A 27,854-nucleotide genomic window follows, 5' to 3' on the forward strand; every position below is an offset into this window, starting at 1 on the left:
TTCAGTCAGCATATAATTTATTGAACATTTTTTCTCCAGAAATAATATATACAATAGTATATACAATTCTTCATTTACACAGTTGGCTTGTACCCTGATTTCGATAAAGAGTTATCCTGAAAAATAGTTTTATTAGAATTAACAAGATTAGTAATCAATAGAGTAGATTTAAAGGTCTGTTTACACGGTCCAATTTCTTGAATCCGAGAAATTGGACGGATTTCTCTGTCCAAGAAATTGGATGATTCGTTGACACTATCCAAGTTCTTGAATGTCGCTGATTCGTTGAAAGAAAAACTTGCGCATGCGCATTGTTAATATTCAACATTATAAAATAATACTTACATAAGTTTAAAATTACTAAATAAATTCAAATAAAATCATAATAACACAAATAAACCTCAACAGATCAATTTATTTGAACTAAAATATATGAAAACCCACAACAAAATGACATAAGTTGCTGCCAGCTTGTTGACGTCACAAAACCTAAGACGCTGATTGGTTAAGGGAGAAAAAACTTGGATGGAAAGTAGAACATGCTCTACTATCGCCCAAGAAGTTGGACCAAGTTCTTGGATGTTTGTTTACACGATCCAAGCTCAAAGCAAAACAAGTTTCCATCAATATCAATCAATCTCTGTCCAAGAAATTGGATCGTCTAAACAGGCCTTAAAACAGTAATTTATAATAGAGTAATTTAAAACGAGACATAAGAATGATTTTTTAAAAAATTATGTATATATTATTGAACATTCAGGCTATTTTGGGAGACAGTTTAACAGATAAACATTTTATAATTTTTTTTAAAAAAAAAACATTATAAATAATAGTTAAATGTTCGAAATGTATATTCAGAAAAAATAGCAAATTTATAGTTAATAAGTGCATGTTAAATGATCTTATTAACTATAAATTTGCAACTAAAAAGATTTCAAATTTCTTTATAGAAAAAATATGTATTTTTTAATTATCACAAATCTGAGGACCAATTTTTGATCATGTATAAAATTTTATGCTCCAAAAAACTTGGTTCTGTTTGCTAAAGGGAACTTTGGTTTGAAATTAAACAACATGAGTTGAGTAATAAAAATATAAAATTGCTTACCAAATTATTCTTGAAAGCTTTATTTAATAGCTCAATCATCTTTAATTTATGTTTATTGAATTCTGATGGATCAGACAAACCCGATTTTAGTAAGTCAACTACTGTTGCTCCAGACTGAATATTAAATGCCTGTGTGTACTTTGCCGGATTTTTTGAAATGTTTAAAAAATCACTGTGAACCTGAAAAAATTAATAATACATCAAAATCACAAATAAAACTGAAAAAGATGGAAATTTATTATAAAATAAAGTCAATAAATATAATTTAAAGATGTAAATATTTGTTTCATTCATTCAAAGCAATTATCAATAAATATTTAATGACAATTTCCATTTATCTTTGCTTCAATAAGGAACTAACAAAATAAAACTATAAGGAACTAACAAAATAAATGTATCTTTGAAAGACTAAAATATTTTTTTTATTAAATACTTTGAACTGTCACCTTTTGTAAACCACATTTGATATGACCATCTTCTTTTCAAACAGGCTATCAGTTGGAAGACACAAGTAAATTTTAATCAGATAATTATTATCCCACTTTTTTTTTTGCTTGTGATCGAGTAAAAAGTTTTCAGGCTTTGCACAAAAATATACAGTTTGGATAATTAATATATATATTTTTCAAAAACTTTGTTTATTTCCATACTTTCAAAAAATGTAATCCAATAAATAGTTTTTGCTTAATTAATCTCACCAATTTAAAAATTTTTAAGTTACACACATTTATAATGACATTGTGGTTATTTGTTAGCCTGTGCCTATTTTTGTTTAAATGGCTGTATTTGTTAATTTATTAAGTACATATATTAATGGTTTTTATAGTTTAAAATACTAATTTTTCAACTGTTAATACAGAAGTTAAAACTTTGATGTTTTTATAATTTGAATTTTGCAGTGGCTTTGGAATTTTATTATTTAATGAGCTGAATTTTTTTGTGCTAATAATTAAAACATAGAGGTAAATATATAATAATTCATAACAATTTCAATAAAATTTTATTAAAAAATATAAATAATTCCAGGTTTTTGATTTAAACAGCGTTAAAAATTAACAAATATTTATATCAATTAATAAATAAAGGATTAAACAATTTCTTTTCAATTATGGTTTAAAACTTGCTTACTGGCAAAGGTGGGCATTCACTGTTAGTAAAATGTCCATCCCAAATCGAAATTTCTATACTGGCAGCTTCCTGTTGAAGTTATTTGAATAAGTTATACGATGCAATCATTTTTAATATAATCAATAATTTTTTAATAACAAATATTATGAAAACTTACAAAAACTTTAACTTGTGTTTTGAATTTTTTGCAAATAAAATCTAAAGGAAGATAACTAAGTTTTTCTATTATATCATCAGGTGGTCTTCCTTTAAGCAATGGAACATGATGAACTCCAGCAAATACAGCATCCCTAAAAAATTACAATAGTTTTTACTATTAACCACTATGATAATGCAATGCTTGTTTTTTAGATACATGTTGGTTTTATCACTTAAAAAATGGAAATTATCAAATTTGTAAGAAAGGAAAAAAGAAATAACTGAACACATAGAACTATCATAAGTTCATTATTTATTTCACAAGCTTCAAACCATTAATTTTTGATGAGTATTAGATTATCTTCGTTAATAACTGGTGTTAAAAAGCCAACCTAAATCTGTGTTTAAGATAGTCAATGTTCAACTTCCTAGCTTTGTCATTTTGAACCAAATTCAGAAGACAAAGGCTCTCCTGGATCAAATATTAAAACAAACTAGCCTTTGTAGAGGACTTACTGATATAACCAACCCACATTTGCGTTACATGGCAGGGAAAACTTCTCAGCAAGGGGATTCTAACCTATGATCCGTCTACCAGTGAGGGTATTTTATGTCACCGCTGTGGTCAGTGCGAGCAGAATTCGTATTGACCAGCCAATGCTGGGATTTGAACCTGGATCATTTTATTGAAAGGCAAACGTTCTATCGCCTAAGCTAGTGTTCCCCAACCCCCGTTCCGTGGATCAAATGGTACCGGGCCGCCCATTTAATTGAAACTGAATTTTAATTTCTAGGTTTATACCCAATTAAAAATATTTGTGTTCCATTATAAAAAAAAGGGCCCCCCGAAGGAAGTGACATAAATTTTTTAATATTTTAAAAAGTAACAAAAAAAAAAGGAAACCACCGAAACTATTTTCTCTTCCAATTAGTTTTAATAAAAAAAAATCAATCATCATAACTGTAAATATCATAAATAAAACACGAAAGTGCGGCACAAAATTTACATTGCAACATTACATTCAACATTACAACGTGACTCATTGATTTAACGTTCTAGTAAGTTAAAATGTTAAATCACTTTATATTTATTTTTTGGTGTAACTGCATTTTATTTTGAAGGCATGTTTAAATACATTTAAATTAATAAATCAAAATAATCTAAAATATAAATAATCAACTCACCCCCCCTCCAAGAGGCCGTGGTAAAATTATAAAACGTTGACAAGTCTGCGGTGATAAAAAGGTTGGGGAACACTGCCCTAAGCCATAATGGCTTGAGTATTAGATTATTAACATAATGAAGTTATTTTAACAAAAAATGGCACTAAAGCGTAAAATTAAAATGGTGAAGAAAAAAACATTGAATTTTTGAAAAAAGCTTCTAAATTTATAAAGTTAAAAATTGACTTTAACATAAAAAATTATTTAATTAAAATCTTACTTGTCGAAACAAGGAGCAGCTGTCCAAGCTATTGCTTGTTGCAAGTTGAATTTTGGCTCTCGTCCATCTTTATCCATTAATTTTCCTGTGTTTGCATCAAATTTAGGACGTAAACCGTAGAGACAAACCAAAATAAAAGCTTTACTATCATATTCAGGATGGACCTTCTACAAAAATAAAAGTATTTTTAAGAATAAAGTTGCTCAAAGAATTTCAATGATTCTTAATTTCTACATAGGTTGTGTACGATACATATGTTTTAAAATGATTTCATACATATTTTTATCCTTTTTCAAACTTGAATTCTAAATACTTATGCAGCTGTATAGTATTATGTAATGCTATTTTATTTCTACAGCATTATCATTTTAACAGTGGCCGGTTGTGAAAGTTAAGATGTTTAGAGCTTGATGAACTGAAAGTTATGTCTTATTTTGACACTCTCCCCTTCAAACAGCTCCGAATGAGGACCTTTTAATAAAATAATAACAGGGAGATATATAATGTAGAATAATAACAGGAGGATAATAAATAGGAGAGGAATCTCTTTTGTTTTTTGCTTTGGTAGCCCATGATAATTTTGTTGTTTCTCTATGGTCTCACAAAGTCTGACAAGATCCATAAGATTGTTGACCTTAAAGAAGTGGGTAAGAGTATATATTTTCCAGGGAAGTGCCCAAACAATATATAAATATGCTTAGCAAAAGCCCGATGTTTGTGGCATTTGGTGAAGGTGTCAAAAACATTCTTGCTTTCACTGAACAAGAGCAGTGCATCTAAGGAGTGTCAGCAACATGTGATGGTTAGTACTTGAGAGGCTTCAACAACACATGATGGTTAAAACCAGCGGAGCCTCAGCAACATGTGATGGTTAGAGCCAATCTCAGACATTAACCCTATAATTCACCAAATCTGCCTTAATTTGTGTTTTTTTTAAAGTTAGTAAAATTTCAGAGAGGTTCGGCCGAAAGGAGTTAAATGACTACCCGTCTTTGAAAGTAAGTGAATTGATTTATTGAGATGAGATAGGATGTCCAGATGAGATGTGAAGATTAACATGGATAAGATTGAAATACTGACTAATAGTATTTTAAAGATTTGTTATAGTGTTAAATATAATAACTTTATCATTAACAATTAACTGAATTTGATAAATGTACTTCACCAGATGCTACCATTAGAACAATTTTTTTTAGTGTACATATTTTTATTACTACCTGAAATTAAATCAACATGTATATATATTTATAGATATAAACTACCATTAGAATAATAAACATCCATATATTTATTAATTATATATTACTTTTGGATGATCAGACCAATCCGGTGCTCTCTGGAAACTAGTCAACTCCAATTCATTAGTGATAAAACTTATTGCCTGGGATGTCCCATGTCCAATCTTAGTATCTTCACCAGGAAATATTTGAACAAGACATTGCAAATATCTTCCTTCTAAGAAAACTAAAAACAATAGGGATCCCTTTTCAATAATTTTGAATTTGAAAAAATAACTGGCAGTTAAAAAGCAAATTAATAATTTCTTTAAAGTAAAACATATTGAACTGAATTTTCTGAATCAAGTAGTGATTTGCATTTATATCATACTATTTAAAGAATCAATACAGTTTGAATAAGTAATGAGCTAAAGAGTTCTTTCAACTTAAACTTCTAGACAATCATTAATATTTGATTATTTGTTTAAAGTGTAATTATAAAATGCCTAGAGATAATTCTCAATTTTATAGAAAGCTTATAAATGTCTGATGAGGATGGTTGCAATAGATGAATATCTGTTTTTGATATAATGCCTAGAGATAATTCCCAATTTTATAGTACTGAAGCCTATAAACGTCTGTCGATGATGGTTGCAATAGATAACTATGCGTTTTTGATCATCAGTGAAATTAAAATTTTTTTCTTAACAGTTCTCCACAAATCATCTGTTCATGTAATCATTTAAAAAGAGGGAACTTACATATTATTCCATCCACCATTTTCACAAAAACAAAAAATAAATAGTTGAAATTCAAATATTTTCTCAGTTTTGGTCGCATCAACTACAGTTTTTAATGGTTTAAGTCAGTGTTTCCCAAACTTATGACTTTTGTGTACCCTTTCTAAATTTTTCGTAACGCTGTGTACCACTAATAAAAAAATTTATGTATTTTTTACTATCAAAAATAGCTCAAAAGTTAAAAATCACAACTGGCTGTTGACACCACTAATTATTATTTGTTAACTCTGCAAAAAATAGCCAATAGAAAAATACGTAATCGTACATTTTCATGGCTAGCTTTGTTTTTAAGTGAAATTTTTTGAAATTTTCGTTTATTGCAAGATATTTTGCATAAAAACGCGTACCCCCGCTAAACTGTTCCCGTACCCCTAGGGGTACGCGTACCACAGTTTGGGAAACACTGGTTTAAGTAGTCCGATTTTTTAAAACTACAAAGATGTTTTATATTCTTATTGTAAGCATAATTTTAATTCACATCGTAACATAAATCATTAAACTTAATACTTGCACATACATTTAAAAATCTAATCTTAATACATTTAAAAATCTATTCAGATCATTGCACATTCTTATTTTTTTTAAGAAAGTCATATTTAAGACTTTAAGTAGTTATCATAATGAAAAATAAATTCTTACGCGGTAGTCCAGCAGCTTTGTCAACAAGAACCATCATTCCTTGATTTTTACAATAATGTATAAATCGTTGATAAGGGAAGTCTTCCACATCAGATCCTTCTTTATGTAATTGCTGTTGTATTAGTTGTTTTATGGCAGCATCACTATTTAGTGCTAAAATGATTGCAAGAAAACTATTTGAAAATTAACTTCTAAACTGTATTTACTGAATAAAAACTAAATAAACAATTAATAATCATTAAATATCATTTGAAACAAATTTCTTCATTCAAATTTTCAGTAATTCTTTAATGTTAAATGAACTACAGTTTCATGGGTAAAAGCACAAACTATGACACAAATATATAAAGTTTTTGGTACTATAAAATGTTGAAACAAAAAAAAAGAAAGAGAAACACAAATATGGAGGAGAAATAAAGTTAAAACAAGGTAATAGATAGTCAATCCAGGTAAGGGAATAGGATGGAACAAGATTTCCAAACAATTTTTTCCCCAAAAAATGTTTGCAGAACTAGTTTACTATAATTTCGACATCTGTGGTTGAACAGTTAAAAAAGGTAGTCTTTTAATACCAAAATGATTCTGTCTGTTTTTGTGATGTTAATGCCTTTTTCCTGTTTTAACATTATTTATATACAGCCTTAAAATAATTTTTTAAAATTTAAATAGTTAAATGCACTATATATAATTAATTAATATAAATAATTTTGATAAGAAAATTGATAACAGATAGTTTTAAATAGCATCAAATTAACTCCTATTTTTTGTTACATTTTAAAAACTTGCTGTATTTTTTTTATTCTTAAGATTGTTTTTAATTTTATTATTTGAGAAAATTCCTTGACATGTTCCCCTAAAATCAATATTAAAAAGAAAACATATAATATTAATAAAAAGACTTTAAAATAAAAATAACTTTTGCTTGTAGCTACAGATGGATTTGTGAAAATAAAAAGTTGTAAGAATGAATATTTTTTTTTTGGTTAAAAAGCAATGAGAATTTTAATCATTAAAATTTACAGCAATGAAAGCATGCATTATGAAACCAATATCTATATTATTAGATGAAAGAACTGAAGTTAAATTACTTTGCCCAGAAGTCAAAAGAGCTGAATCTTTTACACTCATAGAGAGAGTTTCTGACTTTTTGTAGTGGTTATAGAGTCTGTTTTCTGATTCATTTGGTTTGGCTATTTCAGAACGATAATAGTTAGTTTCATATCCAGGAGCATTAATGTAATCCTAAAATAACATGAAACACTTTGTAAAAAAAAAGGAGATTTTCAGAGACATTTTCCTGAAACAACTGAATAACATGTGCATTTAATGTTACTATTATCATTTTCAAGAAATAATTTTATTTCAAAACTAAATAAACTATATTTAAATTTGTGAATTTTTTAAGAGACAATTTATACAATTGTAAAGAGAAATATTTAGCACCAAAGAAACATATAAGTATTATACAGTTATATATAGATACCTATTTTTCAGTATTGTCAAAATAATAATTAAAAAAAAACAAGTGTAATTTATTTCAATAATTTATCTTTATAGAATATATCAACTGATTGTGATACCAGATTAAGTTCCTATTTTTTGCCACAAGGCAAGCCACCTAATATAATATTGGACAGATTTGTTAAAAGAAAATTTTTTGAATTTTTTTCTTTTAAAATTACAACAAATTCTTCAAAAGCTTTAACTCTTCAAAAGCTTTAACCGAATATTTAAATTTTAGACTGAGAACATCAATGTTTGAAACAAAAAGTTTTTTTTTTCCAACATAAAATTAAAGTAGTTACAGTTTAAAGTTACCCATATTTAAATTAACAATAATTTTCTTTACTAACTGAAAAAAGTTTTTAAAAACAATGTAAGAATCCCATTTTATATAAATCCAGATACAATCCCCTATTAATTGCAATACAGCCATTTTTTTGCAAGAAATACACAAAGGAAGAAACTATTGCATTAATATAATCTTTCATTGAAGCAAAAAGGTATATTTTATTACATAATTCAACATACACTGCAAAATTTTGTCTTAAATCTTTTCTTAATCAAAATGCCTTTCTTCAGAAGCAATAAGTCACTTGATGTACTTATTTTTTGTCTAAACTTTCAGATTAAATATTTCTCTATTTGCCTTGAGTCACCTACCATCGATGATTAAGGGTAGTAATTTTTATATTACTCATGCATTTATCTAAATGATTCACTGAACACCAGGAGTATTTTGTCTAATATGATGCAGTGATCAAAATGTTACTCTAAAATTTTTTGTTCTTGGATAACATACTAAAATTATACTTTTATCCTTTTTTGTGATTAATATTTGATAAAGAAAAATGAAAACTGTTTTACAAGTGACAGCTAAGAGAATATTGCGTTATTAAGTGTTTCATTTTGTATGCTTTTGATGAAAAATTTAAAAGAATGAAGAAAAAAAAGGAAACAGGTGCATTGAAATTAATGAGTGGAAGTAAATGTAATATTTATGTAATTTAAAAAAAGGTTTTTTGTTTATTTTTTTTAAAGAGTAAATAATAGAATTTATTTTTGCCAACTATAAAATATTGTTAATATTTTCAACTCATCAGTGGTTCTACATGTAGAAAGTCGTAATTTTTTTTTATACCTTTCTAAAAAAAACTGTTGAACCTTATTTCATTTTCTACCTACAAACATTCCTGTACATAGCAAAAGTCTCTGATTTTTTTGCACCTGTCACTTTTCTAGAATTAGATAGTAGAAACATGACCTTTTATACTACAGTGCTCTGATTGGGGGGCAAGGAGAATCAACCTGAACTTAAGTTGTATACAAAAGTGTGAACATTTTGAAGAAGTAAAAATGAAAATGTCAAAACCACCAGTGGGCGAAATATGTATACCTTCTTTCTCTATAGTCTTATATTTAATGATACACTACTAATTAAGCAATTTGTGAGCATCTGTGCTTTTGTTATACAGCTAAGAAAATAAATAATTACCTTATCTTGGTTCAGAACTCTTAATAGTATAGTAACACCAGGTATGACAGGATTGTTGTCCATGTGAGAAGCTAACATATGTTCCATATTAAAATCTGGATCAGGGATTCCATGCCGTACACGCACTTGATGGCCACCTATTCTCAATTTTACATCCTAATGTTAATAAAAGTATACCTTAAATCCTTGCTCTGAAGTATAATTATATCTACAAAAATAATAATAAAATAAAAATAATAGTAAAATAAATAAAACATTAAAATCAGACAATTACTTTCTTAGAAGATACATACTACAATGAATGTTTTGTTGTTGTTTTGACTTTAAGAATAAATGTACCTATCAGAATGAAACCTATAAAAAACGTTATCTTTTATTTTTACAAACATGTTCGATAATAAAGCTACTGATAATTATTAGTTAGATCCTATAATAAAAATACTCAATTGATTATTCTTTAAACCAAGTGATACAATGAGAATATAGTGATTGGCTATCATACTATAACAAAACTTAACTTTTCTTCTGGTCCTGCGCATAGCACGATTCCACATCATCACTCACAGATTTTAAAAAAGATCCCACTAGCATGTTTTAAAAAAAGACCAAAAATATGCAATAATTATTGGTCATTCTAATTTGTGAATTCCAATTTCATAACTGTATTTACCATTTTGAATAGTAAATGTCATAAGTAATATGGGAATTCAGATATAAGGCAGTGTGACTGCATTAATAAATAGTTCAAATTTATAAAAGAAATAAGCTATCTAATACTATGAGGAAAAGTAAATAAACAAATTTATAAATTAGAAATATTTTGAACATTGCAAGACTTAATATAAAGAAGACATACTATAACTTAAGGTATTCTTTACTGTTAATGAAATTTAAAAAAAAAACATAATATATAATTAAAACACAATAAAAGCATACTCACTTTACCATGTTTATTTGAGAATGGCCCAAATAGACAAGATCCAAGAACATATGTATTTTTGGAATGTTGCTCAACAGCATAGACTCTAAGCATAATAACAACATCAGGATTCATTGGTAATCCTTCTTTATTAATGACTTGCTTGAATTTGAAATTTGGGTAACGCCAGTAAGAATTTAGTTCTGGATAAGACAGGAATTTTAGTGACTTGTTTTTCTGATTCAGATATATGTTTAGAACTTTTCCAGTAACCTACAATAATCAAGTCAAAAAGTAGTTCACACTGTAGTTAGTTTACAAATACTAACAGCAAAGAAAAAAATTTATCACATTACTTAATCCACAACATACATAATAACAAAATTAACACAACATAACATAATTAACATTTTTTCACAAGAAATAAATAAAAGACTATTTTTTAAAAATACTTAAAAGTTAGATAAGATGAAATACCTGAAGAATCAAGCATTTTGATAGTACCCACTATCTTAAAAAGTTTTATCTTATTAGTAAAGATTATTTAAAAAAAAAAAAAAAACTGAAGAGAAGATATGATTATTATAGAATCAAGCAGATTATTTTTCATCTACGTTTTCTTTTTAAAAAGCAAAAAAATGGGATAAAATTGCTGAGATTTATTTAAAATAACTCTAAACTTGTTTCTAATAAAAATTAAAAAGCTGAGTTGAGAGAACGCTGCAATATAACAAAGAGAAAATAATTCTTATCACATTACTTGATTACAGATAACTCTGTTGGGACTTTTTGTTCCATTGTATAAAATTCAACTTAAATTTAAACAATATGAAGTTTTTATGAATATTTTCTAAGGAGATTGTATTTGTAAATTTCGCTACACGTATGTTAGATTAAGCTGAAATTTTATAATAATAATCTCTGACTAAGTTGAGGTCGCAGACAAATTTGGAATTATGAAGATTGTGCTGCAGATTCACTCTATAAATTCTATTACTGAGTTAATAACTATATATAAAAAATAGATTAGACATAAAATTTATTACTAATATATAAACAAAGTTAAAAAAAAAAAGCTTTAACAGCAATATTAAATAACAATATGAACTGCACATACACTTGACGAACAGTGAAAACTGGTATCAGACCATATGTATTAATGATGCTAAAAATCTAGTACTTGTGCCTTATCCCAATAGTAAAGAATATGTACCCCAATAGTAAAGGAAAGAATATTCAGCTCTATCTTTATAAATCCAAATTTTTCTGCGACCTCAACACAGTAAGATAGAAATTATTATTGCAAACCCCCTCAAGTCCTGTTGGCTGCCTCATCGTGGCGAGGGGGTGACCCTGAGAGGAACGGGCGATGTACGCCTGGAGTTTTACTCCTGGTAGGGTCACCCATGGCGAGAAGGCCGTTCCATTACACTCAGCTAAAGTCAACAGGCGAAGGAGCCAAGTCAGACTTCTACCAGCATGGTGCTCCAGTCATAGGACTTCAGAAGCTGCATTATTACCACAACCATGAAATTCGTGACTTGTTCTAACTCTCATACTGCCTCGATCGTCGCACAGGATAAAAAGGATCGCGTTTGTGGCTTTGGAAGCGGACCACGCTCGAAAAATATACTACCTTCTTCAAGTACTTCCAATAGAACTATGAAAATCCTTCAATGTAACATCAATGGAATCTCAACCGCAGCCTCAAGAGTTAAACTTGACCAGGTGTTGGAACTTGCAAACACCCATGGGGTACAGATTGTTGCCCTCCAAGAAACCAAATTAAATAAAAATGTGTCACTTAAAGTAAAGGGATATAACATCTTCCGTTGTGATAGACAAGGTAATGGAGGTGGCCTTACGTTTCTCATCAGAGACATTAATTATCGGAGCTTAGATATCAATAGCTCATTGGGATCAAATTCTGACCTTGAGACACAGGGAATCCAGGTAGCCTGGAGAGGTAAGTTGCTTAACATTATCAATCTTTATCATCCACCAAATAACAAAGATCTTCCAACTAATTTTTGCGATGGCTTTGTTGAAAACACTCTTTTCATAGGGGACCTTAACGCAAAGCACCCAATTTGGGGTTGCTCAGAAACAGACGGCATTTACCAGGCTTATCAGCGGCTACCTTAAGTCCCTTTCTTTCGAGGGTAGTGTTAAATCCTACCCAAACTGCCCCAGGTGCCACAACATGCAGGCTTCTCCCCAACATATCCTGGACTGTCTTGGTCTAGACAAAGGGGACATTCTGAATAACCCACTTTTGGTGGTCGACTTCCTCCGGGTCATGAGTTTCATGGATACTGTTTAGCCCTGCTTACTTTGGGGATAAGGAAGAAGAAGATTATTGCAAAAATTCAGCTTGAATTAACGTATATGTAGCAAAATTTAGAAAATATAAGGTCCTTCCACATAAGAAATTTATGTTGCGTGAATTTTAACACAACAGCACTATAAAATGGAATAAATTCCTATACAGTCAAGTCTGTAAGCAAATGATGGAAAAATAATTCTTTACTTCCTTGTTCTTTGAAGTGTTCTCTAAATTCAATTTTTTAAAAGATGTTTTAAAATGTCAATTGGGAGTTTCAGCAATTTTCTCCTATTTATATGTTTGCCTTTAAAACTTAAATAATACTTGCTTAAACTTGCTTTTAAAATAAAACTTAGAAGAAAAATAATTCGCAGATGCTGTAATAAGCTGCAGCAATCTGCTTGGGGTAATAATTAAAACTGTAGCTATACTTGTACAGCTAAGTAAATTCAACTTATTTCAACAATTTAATGAACAATTAAATACAAAAAACTAAAAAACTTATGGATTTTTCAAGAAAGAGATGAGATAAGAAGTAATTATTTTATTTTAGAAGGAATATTTACTTTTATGATTGTTGCACTATCTGGAATGAATCGCACAGAGTCAACATAGAAGTCGAACGGAATGTTTACTTTTCCTTGTACGAGATTTAATTCCTTTTTCTTCTCCTTATTAAATGGCACCCAAGGTGTGAAAGTAGGTATAGGTTTAATGAGTGGTGGTGGTTTTGGTGGTAACACAACAGGTTTAGGTACAGGAGGTGGTGGAGTAGGAGGCATTGGAGTAGGCTCTGAAGCATTGATACTTATATTTCGATTCATTACTGGTATATCGTGGAAGTTGCCTCTTTTTTGAATATGAGACAAAGCTTTTCTGATGTCCAAAAGGTATAGCATGCTTGGCTCTTCTAAAAACACCTATTTTGCAAAAAAGTACATTTTTTAAAAACTTATTTTTTTCATTCTATAATAATGTCAAAAAAAAAAAAAAAAAAACAATTATGACTAACAGCAATTGAATTATACAATGACTTATTATTCCAAAATATAGGGCATTCCGAAATCGATGCTTGTTTAAATAAATATAGTGCTTTGACTTAATTAGAAAAATAAACTTCTCTGACTTATTTTGGCTTTTTACAAAAATATCAACTAAATCCAGATTTTATTTTTGCAATACATGGCAAACTTGATAAACCTTAAGTACTAGGAATTACCAAATTTGAAGTTTAAAAGTCGGATGATTTCACCAAAAATTAGAATATTTTGAGCATGATATAAATTTTCATACTTGAAGCACTTAAACTTTAAAAAGTATTTCAATATGCTTTTTTTTCTTTTTTTTTTTAAAAAATTTTCCACAGAATATTGAATAGAAAAGTAGAAATACCTTCAATGAATTTCAATTTTGCTGAATAAATACCGAATTGAAAAATATAACTTTATAAATACATTTAGTAATAGTGCTTGGTTAGAGAAATCAGCTAAAATACATTTCTTAAAATAACACATAAACAAGAACTCTAATATTTAAAAATAAACAAACAAATGTTAGGAGTTGTAATAAAAGAAATTTAAAAAAAAAAAAAAATAACACAAACTATGAAAAATCCGAACTATGTTCAATTTAAGTTAGTAAAAAAGAAACAACAATAAAATGAATAAAAGTAAGACTTAAGGTATAAAACAAATATGAAATATAAAATATTTCAAACACTGTTATTAAAAGAAAAATTAATAAAAATTTGAGATTTAGTTTCTTTCTTATTTATTCAAAATACAAATATTAAAATGCAAGCAATATAGTTTAGTTAAAAAATACAATTAGTTAAATATTATTTAAAAACATTTATGGTTCAAAAAAAAGTAAAATCGAAACTATGCAAAATAAAAATTATACAAAAATATTCAACAAATTAAATATAGCTTTTTTTTTTTTGTTTTGTTTAACAACTCATTGGAAAATGTAATGAAAATTAATCAGATTATAAGCGTTCAATAGGAATTGGAACGGTAATCAAAATATTTTGTTTTAGGCATGCGATTGCTGGAAAAAGAAATTATCTGAAATTTTTTTCTGCAATTTTCAGTGTGTAATTTTATCTTTTAGTACATAAGTTAAATAAAAGACAGTCATTTTTATGCACAAAAGTAACATTTATAAATTTTTAAAAAGAGAAATAAAATTTTTTTTGTCTAATAAATTTTTTTCTCAACTCATAAAAGAATATATATATTGAAACGAATTACATATTACTTTTTTTACACACTTAATAAATAGTTATAGCATAAAAAAATTTAAATCCTTGTACAGTTTTTACATGAAATAACTATAAAAGATGATCGATTGGTTTTGAACTTCACTGTTTATTGTTACCAAGAATTTTTTAAAAAATGATTATTTTCCATACTTGTTGTAAGGCTTTTTTTTATTTAATATATTTGATAAATCAGAAATCTCACAAAACAAAATACTACATATACAGTTTGGAACAGATTGTCAACATATAGAAACACAAAGATATAATCTTACTTTAGTGACATTCTCTTTATTTTTAGCCAAGAAGAACCAAGGTTTTAAAAGTCCAAGTAAAGCCAATGTAATGTCTTGAAATATTTTATTTTCAAACCTATTGTAGAAAAGTTGATCCCAAATAAAAAGCAGAGCATAAGGTTTTAAAACTGATGCAAACATCTGAAGAAAAAAAAAGATAATTTAAACAAGTTAATATAAAATTTTTTTTTGAAACTGGATTAAATGATGAAAACAACTTACACAGAAAATCCATTGTTTTAAATAGAAGGTAATGTCACTAGAATCAGCAGATGTATTCCTTATTGCCTCTGACACAGTTTCAGAAGAAGTGACCTGAAGAATTTAATAATAAACACATTAGTAACAAAAATTAACTAATAATAGATTTTCAAATAATTATGTGATGTTAAAGTCTGCAGTGGGTTTATATAACAAACCTCATCATGTTTCTGCTTAGAAGTAAGCATCAGTTTTATATGTTTTTCCAATGGTTTATCCAAATCTACTAAAGTCTGGTATGTTGAAGATGCTATTTTATCAGCTTTATCGTTTGTGAGAACTCCTAATCGTAATATCTTTTCCAGCAAAAAAGAAGCCTCTCCATAGTTATCCTCTAAAAATGAAGAAAAAATATTTACTTTAAATTTAAAGAATCATTGAATATCATTGAAATAAAAACATCAATGATAAAATTTTCATCAGTAAAAATTAGCAACTTTAAATATCAAAATATCTGTGATTTTTCAAGGGGAGAGAGAGAGAGTCCATTTAGAAACCAATTAATAAGCATTATACTTCTTAACTTGCTTCGCGATATTATCGCAACAAATTAGACTAACTTTTTAATTATTAGAAAATATTAATAAAAATATCCAGTCAGAAAAAAATTAATGACAATACGAGGGTTGCTGTTTATATTTCTGCCCTTGGCAACAGTAAGTGTTGCTAGGCGACCGCAGACGATTTAATCGAAAGTTTGATATTTTTAAACATAAATTCAGCAGACGATTTACCATTATAGCTTCATTTGTGTTGTTGACAGTAAATTGAAAAGTTCTTCTCTTTCAAAAAATGGAATTGAATCGTGAACATTTTCGTGCCATTATTTTTCATAACTTTCGACGTGGATTGTCAAGACAAGAGTACTTCGATGAACTTAATTCTTTATTCAGCGATAAAGCGCCATCCTACAGCACTGTAAAAAATTGGTATAAAGAATTTAATCGTGGTCGATGTTCGATCCAGGACGAATCCCGTGCAGGCCGTCCAAAATCCGTTGTTGTGCCAGAAAAGATCGATGCTGTGCGTGAACTGATAAAGCAAGATCGTCATGTGACACACCGTGAGATAGAGGCATCTTTGGACATTAGTATGACTAGCATCAATAAAATATTGCATGAACATTTGAGGGTAAAAAAAAATTTGTTCGCTTTGGATCTCGCATAATCTGACAAACGCTCAAAAAAAGGCTCGTGTCGATTGGTGCAAGGAAATGTTGGAAAAATAAGTTCAAGGTATATCAAAGGCTGTGTATAACATCTACACAGGTGACGAATCATGGATCTATGCATATGAGCCGGAAACAAGACAGCAATCAACTGTATGGGTCTTCCAAGACGAGGCAAAACCAACAAAAGTTGTTCGAGGAAGAAGCACATCGAAACAAATGATTGCCTGTTTCTTCGGCATTAACGGTCATGTGGCAACAGTGGCGTTAGAGCAACGCAGGACGGTCAATTCTGAATGGTACACGACCATTTGTTTGCCAGAAGTCATGGGAGAAATTCGAAAAAAGCAGAAGAACAGGCGAATCATTCTTCATCATGACAATGTGAGCTCTTACACATCGACTCAAACAAAGGCACTTCTGACGGAGCGAAAGATCAAACTGATGGGTCATTCGCCGTACAGCCCTGATTTGGCACCCAATGACTTCTTATTTCCACACATCAAAAATAAATTACGTGGACAACGATTTTCGACCCCCGAAGAAGCGGTTGATGCATTCAAAACGCATGTTTTGGAGTTACCTCAATCGGACTGGAAAAAGTGCTTTGAAAATTGGTTCAAACGCATGCAAAAGTGTATTGATCATCATGGAGAATATTTTGAAAAACAATAAAACCAATTTCGATCCTACATATTTGTTTTTTTCATTATTAGGCCAGAAATATAAATAGCAACCCTCGTATACCATGGTCAATATGCCAGCTTCACATTTATGCCAATATGCCAGCACACACACAATATGCAATATCACAATATGCCAGCTTCACTATCAATGGCTAGCTACTTTATCTTGTTTAAGAAATTTAAGAAGAAGTGAATAAGTTTAAAATAGTTATTTGGAGGTTAGAATAGTTATTTGGAGGTTAGAATAGTTATTTAGATTGAGAAGTTTTATTTTATACACATATAGAACACAAATACAAATATAGAATAGTAAAATAATTTAAATAGCTATACTTTAGAGATAGATTTATATGATAATAGATCATTTGTTTACAATAGTTATTTGGAGTTCAGCTCATAGAAGAAAAACAAGAATAATAAAAATGCAAAATTATAATAAGATTCTCAGAAAATTTTATAATCTTAGCCTTCATTATTATATAATGCATTCAAATTAGTTTTCAAAATTTAATAAATTGCATTACGTATTTGTCATACAAACAACAATTTATCATGATGTGATGGCTCATGATAGTTTGTAGTACCAAACATAAAAATCATGCAATTTAAATCCTCATTAAAATCATTTGTAATTAATAGTTGTATTTCCAAGAAATGCAAAACTATAGGAAAATAATTTTTAAAGCACTGCCTTAGACTGGATTGATAAAAAATTTAAAGGTATAAGTCTGAAAATCTGCTTGCCAAGTTAAATTTAAACAATAAATGTAATAAAATTAGAGTTATAAACTAAGTAAAATTACTAAAGGATTTTGCAGTTGTGGGACACATATTTAATTAAAGGCAACTCCTAAGGAGAGTACTAATTAAATATTTAAATTAAATTTAGGATTCTGTAAATTTTAAATTATTATTTATCATTATTAAACATAACTTAGGGGTAATTATGACAAAGTGAAAAATCCTGAAAATTTTATGAGTGAAAACTTTATATCAATTTATATCCTAGAAATGTTTAATATTTTTTTTGAAGGAAGATTTATAATTAAATTTCCTACAAGTGAAGAATATTGCACTTTTATATTAACTAATTTAAGAAAAACTTAATTCTTACAAGAATCACAATATTGGATTTTAAAATTGTATGAATATGAATCGTGATATTGGATTTTAAAATCACGTGAATATGAATCGTTTGGTTGATATTGGATTTTAAAATTGCATAAATATGAATCACGATATTTCATTTAAATAACGTGAAAATACAAATTACGATATTGGATTTTAAAATGAATTGTGATAATGGATTTCAAATATTGCGAGAATATGAGTAGCGATATTGATTTTTAAAATCACATTAATATGCATCACGATATTTCAGTTAAAGAATGCTAAAATACAAATCACGATAATGCATTTTAAGAACATGAAAATACAAATCGCGATGCTAGATCTTTAAATTGCGTAAAAACGAATCGCAATATTGATTTTTAAAAATCGAAATGTACGATTTTTAAATCTTGAGAATACGATTCACAATATGTAACTTTTAAATCAAGTAAATAGGAAGATCGATGTTTGATATTAAAATTGTGTGAAAATGAAACACGGTAAAAATCCGACAAATCAAGTAAAAAAAATGGCAAGAAATCACACGCATGTAAACGTTTCATGAACAGGATTTAGCGAAAGTTTAAAATTTAAATTCCGGAACTTTTCATTCTTACTTTAAGTCTTGGCTCTTACTTTAAATTTTAGATTGCAGTGAAAATTTTGTCGTATTATAAGCTTTAATTCGCAAAATTCCAAATCGGTCATGAGGAACTCGGAATTTCGAGGACACATTGCATGCCCCGCTCCTAGTTTTATATGCCTGGAAGTTTATGAAAACCCTGGAATTCCGGGGTACACCCAGAATACAATCACCCTGGATAACTTTGAATAAAGTTAGAAAGGAAGCCTAATTTAAAAACTGTACCTGAAGCTTTTAATTTTTCTTTTAAATAAACTTGCTGCACAACTGAAGCTGGGAAAACAAAATGAGGCTGAAATTTGCGACCATAGGCATTGCATATACTAAGAATGGTCACAGAAGATTTCCTGTTATCCTCAGAATTGATTGTTTTTAAACATTCAGTTCCTTTGTACACCTAAAATAATAATTTCAAATAATCATAAATCATAAACACGTGATCATAATCTTGACGTAAAATTAAATAAATAAAATGAAAAGACAAAAGTTTAGAATTTTTAAAAAAAGGATCTACCTTATTAACAGCAGACTCAATATTTTTGTCAAAATCGCCATTTTTTCTTTCTCTAGTGTATAACTGAGTGAACTTTTCTTTAATTTTCTCAGAATTTCTACATGGCAGAAAAATAAAATTATCATAAGGGGGAGAACTAAAATATAATTTTAGAAAATAATTTGCAGCTAAGGTACTACTAATGCCTACTAATACTAATAATACTAATGCCTTTGATGTAAAAAAATTATGGATAGAAAATAACACTGAACATAAATGTAAGCATTTATTTAATTTAAATAAAAGTATTGTTTAAGCAAAAGTAGATTAATTTTACACATTTTAATCAAAGCAAGATTTTTTAAAAAACAAGTGTATAAAAATGTATCAAGTTAATTCATTCCACATATAATAACTAAAAAAAACTAAATAAATAAAATTAACAATTCCTATAGAAGTAGTAAAAATGCTTATCTCTATCAATATTTCTCACTTATGTACAGAATACTTTTGGTCACAAAGTCAAAAAAATCTACAGAAACTCTTAAATATATAAATACTCCAAAGGAATTCTACTGCAACAGTATCTTCAAAAATTAATCAGTAGATACATTCAAAGAAAGTTTTGAAAACACCTTTCATTATTTTTTTCCAAGACATATTAGAAAGTTTTTCAATAAGATCATCACATAGTATGTAAAATCATAGAATGTAAAATTTAGTCACACAATATTAACTTTGAACTAAATAACAGAACTAATTTTTCAATTACACATATTAACAGACTTGTATGAATATATAACAGCTCACAATTTAAATAAACAATTACAGGACAATTTACATTTAAGAATGATGTGACAAAAAATAACTATAAAAGTAAAATTTAAAATGAAACGGGTTTTTCAAAACATATATTATGAGCTATATATTTTTATATTTTATAAATTTTTCTCTCTACACATCTTTTGTTAATATAAAAATTTTCTTTTTTTTAAGGAACTTTAAAATTTTATGAAAAATTGGTACATTAAATAGTAAAATCTAAAAATAAAAAAAAATGTTGCCTTCATGAAATTTAAGACACATTAAGCAACCTTAAAAAGCAAGAGTAAACTGATTACCTAAATTACAATGAAAACATCTTAAAGGAAGAAAAAAAAGAAGATCCAAGCATGTAATATTTACAAATGAGTTGCGTTGAGATACCAGACATTTTATTTATACCGACTTATTTCTAATAAGAGAGTTGCTTAGTGAAAATAAGGAAATATTACTTAATATTTTTAGACTTTTCTTTGGAAGAAATGCAAGCAGGCCAGAAGGTCATCCTTAAATTATCAGTTAGTACAACAAGGTTCTTTCTCAATGCTGGTATCAGTTGTTCTGCTCCATTTGAATTTTCAGTCAATAACGTAGAAATCAATTTTTCATGCAAATCAGTCTTTGGTCTTTTTTTAGATTTTATCTGTAAAGAAAATAATATATATATAAAACACATATTTAAAAAAATATATATAATAAAAATGTATTACAAGTTTGCCAACTTTAAGATAAAGCATTAAATAATTTGATCCCAAGAAGCACTGCAATAATAATAATAATAAAAAATCAATACTAGAATCTTGTATTATTGTTTTAGTTCCCACACTCAGTAACATAGAAACGCATATAAAAATAAATTTAGCTAGAAATGCAATGATAACAAAAATCCAATTTTGAAAACATTGTTTACAAAAGAAACTTTTTTTAAAAACCAAACTGTTATTTTCCAAATTTCTTCTATGACTCATACGAGTGAACTTCAATTTGTTTAATTCTAAGTATAATAACTTAGAACACAAAAAAAAAAACTATAATATAACTGCTACTTCAAGATGTTTATAACCTAGAAATTAATTTCCTTCATATTTATTTTAAGAATCATTGTTTCTCTGGTAAAGAATGTATGAAGTGAAACAATAACTCAATTAAAAATAATTTTCAAACATTGTTACAAAAGTATTTTTATTAAAAAATACAGAATGATATGTTAGATCACCGTAGCAAAACCACAGCACTATCTTTATAAACCTAAATTTGTCTGCAACTTTAAGGCAGTCAAAATCATTATAACAAAAATAAAAAAAAAGCTTAATATATATACATATAAATATATACATAAATAAAATAAATATTGAGGAACACATGATAAATAATCTAATAAAGATTAATGAAAAGAGAAGAAAAAAAATATTTAAAAACATAAATAATATAACGGAACATGCAAGTTTATTTGAATTTGCAACTTGCTTTACTGATTACATTTTATATTTTTCTGTATTTTTTTAAACATTTCATTCTCTATTTTTGCTTGATATGTTTTTTTTCGTATATTTTTTACTAGATATGTTCTATTTTCGTTAAAATTTTTTTGGGGTGCTCCTCACATTATAGTATTGATATATTTTGCTTTGGCTATATTAATACAATATTAGAAAGCACTCCTTTTTACTGATATAATTGTGCGGGCTAATGACAAGATATACCTTTTCATTATAATTTTTTTTTAAATTTTTAAAAATATTTCATTTTAGTAACTTTTATTCTTCTCTTTTTATTAATCTTTACTATATTATTTTCCATTTATATTCCTCTATATTTTTAACTTATTTCTTGAGTTCTATATACTTGCAGCTTATGTGCAGCAAGTAAAACTTAGTTTTCCTTTTATCATTTTTCTCTTTATTGTGCTATATATATATATATATATATATATATATATATATATATATATATATCAGGGGTCTGTCTAGGTTTTTCTGAGAGGTACCTATTTTGTGAAAATTTAGAAATAATTTGTGAAAAATTAAAAATTATATAAAAAAATCAACACAAAAATATGGTAAAAATATGAATTTATCGTGTCTTAAGGGTTACAAAAATAAAATTTTAAAAAAAGTATTTTGTGAAACTACCGTTTTTTCTAAAGTTGAATTTGTGAAACTACCGTTTTTCCTAAAGTTGAATTTGTGAAACTACCGTTTTTCCTAAAATTGAATTTGTGAAGGTACCGCTAAACGGTAGTAAATTCGGCCTGGACAGACCCCTGAATATATATATATATATATATATATATATATATATATATATATATATATATATATATATATATATATATATATATATATATATATATATATATATATATATATATATATATATATATATAGCAAAATTTGCAAAAATATAAGGTATTTAAAGATTGTATGCAAAAAATTTGTTGCTCAGATTGAATTTACATTTCATAATTTGATGCTCCAAAAATGGAATAAATCTCTACACTGTAAAAGCCAATAATCAAGTAAAAATTTTCTTTCTATTACTTATATGTAGAGCACTGCCATTCAAGCACAAAAATTTAAATAAAAAACATGTTTAGAGATGTTTTTAAAAAAGAGGTAGTGTTTAAAAATAAACACCTTTGCTCAAGAGGAGAAGACACACTTGAACAATTAAACATAATAAAGAAATCGGAAAGGGAAAAAAATATTTACAAAAAGAATTAACTTGCAAATGATAATACAGTAGAAGTCCATTAGTCCGGCATCCAACAGTCCGGAATGCCCGATAGTCCGGCATCGCTCCGGAAAATTGTAAAAATTTTGGTTTCCTCCAAAAGTGTGTCTTTAGAGCAAATAAAAACGCTCGAGAGCTATTTGGAAGTTTTCAGGGTAGTTCGGGATCATCCGGAAGCGCTCGGTACTAAAGCCATCCTTCTTTTGGACAATTGCAAAACCCACCCGCCAGTAGATGAGTCAGTTTCTGGAAATATTGCTGCTACTCTGCTCCCACCTAACGTAACATCTTTGATTCAACCCATGGGTTATTCAAAATTTTAAATGCTTTTATAGAAGGTCTTTTATTCAAGGCCTGTTAAATGCCAACTGTGACATGACTTATATTCAAAAAAAGTTTACAGTAAAAGATGCCGTCTATGCTATTGCACTGCCTTGGAACCAGGTAAAAAATACAACACTCCAAAAATGCCGAAAGTCAAGAAAACAAAAAGACATTCGTGACTTTTTTAAATCTAAGTGAAATATGTTTTACAGTACATGTACATACATTATATGAAATGTAAAATAAAGTTTGTTGTATGTATTTGCTAGTTTAATTATTAACCTAATTGTTCGTATAATTACCGCCCGATAGACCGGAATTTTCGGTAGTCCGGCACCGAGCCGGTCCCGAACGTGCTGGATTATCGGACTTCTACTGTATTGAAATAAAATCTCTTTATTTCAAAAGGCAAAATTAATCTACAGCCGGTGTGATAATCTGCATCCAGGGGTCTGTCCAGGCCGAATTTACTACCGTTCAGCGGTACCTTCACAAATTCAATTTTAGGAAAAACGGTAGTTTCACAAATTCAACTTAAGGAAAAACGGTAGTTTCACAAAATACTTTTCTTAAAATTTTATTTTTATATCCCTTAAGACACGATAAATTCATATTTTTACCATATTTTTGTGTTGATTTTTTAATATAATTTTTAATTTTTCACAAATTATGTCTAAATTTTCACAAAATAGGTACCTCTCAGAAAAACCTAGACAGACCCCTGGCATCATTCGCAGCCACGGGGAGGGTTTCTTCTACCAGGCATAAGATAAACTAGTCATTACAATATGAAAAAAAAATATTAACTACATATTACCTGAGAGTAATGATCATTGTAATTAATCTCAACCACATTTTGTAGTTCGTGAGAAAAGTTTTGGACATCAGACTGCAATTTAGTGTCACTTTTGGGGCCACTTTTTTGCAGTGCTTCATTTATCACTGAAGACATGTAAGTTTTCATCTCTGATTCTTTCTTTCTTCTTTCATCTGAATTAATATTATCCTAAAAGTTTAACCTTGTGGATTACATGGAGAAAACTCAATGCAAAAATGTAATATGAGTAACTCAGAAATTTGCATAGATAATTGTAAATAGAAACATGCAATAATAATGATAAATGCCAACAATAAAATTCACAAATCAATGCAATGAGGATTTAGATTTCAATAAAGATGTAATAAAGACAGATAAGAGAAAACTTGTTTGCCTTTTTACTCTTCAGCAGTCATTTGAGAAATATTTTGGAAAAATTTTTATGCACCAGTAGTTTTAAAGGATGAAAATTAATAAGTTCTTGATTATCAGTGACAATAATTAATGGCACGTTTTTAAAAAAAAATTATTGAATTTTTAAGAGTAGTCAACTAGAATGATTGAGAAAAGGGTTGTGAAATATGTTTTAATGGCATTTATTAATAATTTTAAACACCATTAATCTATTGGTAGGTAAGTATATAATACAATATAAGGTAGCATGAATTAAATTTAGAACAAAACGTATGACTAAGCTTCAGGGTTGGATTAAAGGCTTGAACAGACTAGGAGCTGTTGCATAACTTAGGGGTTCTTTTACCACAAATTAGTTAACATTGATCATGTATTGAGTTATGGTAACTACTAGTTTAAAACATACTAAATTCCAGTCAATATGCTAGTAAAAAAAACCAAATAAATTGCAGATTGAGTTTTTCTAAAAATTGCAATATGTAAAATCCTAATTTAATCATTTTGTGCCTTTAAAAAATGTGGTTTAATATTTGTGCTAATTGTACTAAGCATTGAAATGTATTAACTGTTAAGCATTTATAAAAAAAAAAAAAAAATGTGATTAAATCACAAATATAAAATATTCTTTTATTAGTAAATTGCTATTTTTACAAACTGTAAATCTTTATTTCTAAAGTTTTACATGGATAATGAAACTCTGGAGCACTCATGCATGCACTGTGTTATATTTTTCTAATAACTGTTAACAGTAGAAAGAAGTATGAAAACTCAAACAGAAAAACATTTCTGTCTGTAGCTAAAAAAAACTTTAAAAATAAATTTTTTATTTTTTTAGAAAAAATTACACTCAAAATATCTTATGTATCTTATTCTATGTAATTTTAAAAAATGTAATTAAAATCAGCTTTACTCATTTAAATTTAGGGCCCTAAAACATTTAAGGGTCTGGAGTTATCAAATACTTATGTTACAGCTAGAATACCTTTTAAAACATTTAAATAGTAAATTTTATTATAAATTGAAGCATGTTGAAATTCGTAAATAACATTTCTATAGAATATTTTGCAATTTTCCTTAAAAAGAGAAACATTTAATAGAAAAAGAAAATTACCAAAACTGCAGGACTGTTGGTATAGTTTGAGAAATATTTATTTACAAAGTCAGAGCCCAAGAGTTGAAATATAATCTGTTTATTAACTGGATTCATCAACTTTTTCTCTATATTTTGTTTTAAAATTTGACTAACTTTGTATTCTACCTGAAAAAAAAAAAAAAAAAAAACAAATTTAAACTTCATTATTTGTCAGAAAAAGTATAATATTTTTCTAATCAAACAGAAGAAAAAGATTTAAAACTCAGAGATAAACATTTTTTCAAAGAAAATTTTCCAAATTAATTATTAGTCTGTTTTATTTATATTTTAATAAAATATTACCAATACATTCTGTCAATCAAGCAACTATTAAAAATATATAACAGACTTGTAAGTCCGATGATTGAATTTTGAATTCAATATTTCAATTATCAAGAAATCTTCTATATTGGTATTGTTTAAATTGATAAAATTAACACCATTAAGAAATTTGCGAAATTATGATTGTATGAACCAGTGTTATCCAAACAAATCTTCTATATTGGTATTGTTTAAATTGACAAAATTAACATAGTTAAGAAATTTGTGAAATTATTATTCTATGAACCAGTGTTATCCAAAGAAATCTTTTACATTGGTATTGTTTAAATTGATAAAATTAACACCATTAAGAAATTTGTGAAATTATGACTGTATGAACCAGTGTTATCCAAACAAAATATTTTAAGAGAGTAATTTCATCCTTCAATTTTTGAGTGAATTTTAAAAAATACACATTTGTAAATAACTGCCATTTTAGAGCACATGTTACACTATAAACTAACATATAAATTATATGAAGGTAAACACACTAAAATTAGTGATTGAATATTTAATAAAAAAAAACTTTTTATTTTTCAATATTTCCAATTTCCCCCCTTCTATTTACAGGTTAATTAGACTAAGATTTTTTTAAAAAAGAAAAAAAATCATCAATAAAATCTAAGGAGTTTAATTTTTTCTTTTATTTTGATCATTTAATATTATGTTTAAAAATCAAAGTTACAATTAAAATCTAAATTGGAAGCAAACCAATCTGGAAAAGTCATCCAATTGTTCCAAAGCAAGTTTTTGAGATTGTATTCTATTCTGAGCAACAAAATCTCTTTCGAAAGTTCTTGCCTTTATTGGCAATGTTAGAACAATAACAATTTCTTAAATTAAGAATAAATGAAAGATATTGTTAATCTCTAGGGACTCATTGACTGACTTAAGGGACTATTTTTTTTTCATCATAAAGGAAGAAAATTAACAATTTTAACAAAATTTTTTTTAACATTTTCTCTACCGGTAAAAGTTTTGATCAGTGAAATCCAAATCTGAGGCATGAAATACACATCTGTAGCGCATTGGCAAACTTTATTCCGGACTAAGATAACAACACAATAACAAGTTAAATACTTAAAATACACAAAAAAAGTTTATATATACTCATTCTAGTGATAAAGTAGAAACTAATATAAATGTTTCCAATTAATGTTCATAAGAAAAGGAGGAAAAAACTAAGTTTAATTATTTTTAACAAGGTTTCAAAAACTGATTTTAAATATTTTTTAACTAAATTATAATCTATTAACAACCTATTCATTTATTGATTTTTTATGTTACCTATTTAACATTTCTAAAATAATTTAATTTTTTAAAATTAATACACATTTAAACATTGCCATTATCATGCTAAAACTCATAAGGTTGTGCTAAAAAGTTTTTTTTTTCAGTTTAAAAAAAAAAAAAACTTGTTTTCAGTGGCTATTATCCTATTTTGATTTAATAATTTTTTTACAGTAAAGATAATTTAAATAAAAAGATATAATTACTTTTCTCCAAGAGCTGAATGTTACAGATTGGTCCACATAGCCTTGAATGCAATTCTCGTTTTCAAGTTGAGATTCATTCATGTTTAGATCACAGAAAAGTTCTTATGGCACTTTCACAATGAGGTGGATACTGATAATGAATATTTGAAATGATAATGACAGTT

General features: G+C 27.6%; 1 protein-coding gene across 2 annotated transcripts; it reads right to left on the reverse strand.

Annotated features, from left to right (window-relative positions):
- Nucleotides 1-27,827, reverse strand: LOC107448190 (uncharacterized). 2 transcript variants are annotated; one of them, XM_043039548.3, is made up of 20 exons: nucleotides 27,691-27,827; nucleotides 25,853-25,999; nucleotides 24,328-24,516; nucleotides 20,906-21,096; nucleotides 19,653-19,749; nucleotides 19,364-19,535; nucleotides 15,690-15,865; nucleotides 15,493-15,585; nucleotides 15,250-15,411; nucleotides 13,281-13,634; nucleotides 10,410-10,661; nucleotides 9,470-9,625; nucleotides 7,563-7,716; nucleotides 6,475-6,627; nucleotides 5,125-5,282; nucleotides 3,819-3,985; nucleotides 2,394-2,526; nucleotides 2,237-2,305; nucleotides 1,109-1,288; nucleotides 1-116 (listed from the first exon to the last, which is right to left on the reverse strand). In XM_043039548.3, the coding sequence occupies exons 1-20, from the start codon at nucleotides 27,769-27,771 to the stop codon at nucleotides 75-77; spliced, it is 3,126 nt and encodes a 1,041-aa protein (XP_042895482.2). In that variant the 5' UTR covers nucleotides 27,772-27,827; the 3' UTR covers nucleotides 1-74. The 2 variants fall into 2 exon arrangements, with proteins under 2 accessions (XP_042895482.2, XP_071041625.2); XM_071185524.2 differs by lacking the exon at nucleotides 2,237-2,305.
- Nucleotides 27,828-27,854: the final 27 nt, after the last annotated feature.

This window comes from Parasteatoda tepidariorum, chromosome 5 (genome assembly GCF_982258835.1).
Source record: "Parasteatoda tepidariorum strain Cologne lab strain chromosome 5, Ptep-v5.0, whole genome shotgun sequence".
In the NCBI taxonomy this organism is placed as follows: Eukaryota; Metazoa; Arthropoda; class Arachnida; order Araneae; family Theridiidae; genus Parasteatoda; species Parasteatoda tepidariorum.

Bases quoted from the DNA above. Each gene is read 5' to 3' on its own strand.
- LOC107448190 (XM_043039548.3), bottom strand. From the start codon at position 27,771: ATGAATGAATCTCAACTTGAAAACGAGAATTGCATTCAAGGCTATGTG. The intron at 9,626-10,409 runs GTGAGTATGCTT...TATTAACATTAG, and splicing joins TCTCAAATAAACATGGTAAA to GATGTAAAATTGAGAATAGG. The intron at 5,283-6,474 runs GTAAGAATTTAT...TATTGTTTTTAG, and splicing joins CAAAGCTGCTGGACTACCGC to TTTTCTTAGAAGGAAGATAT.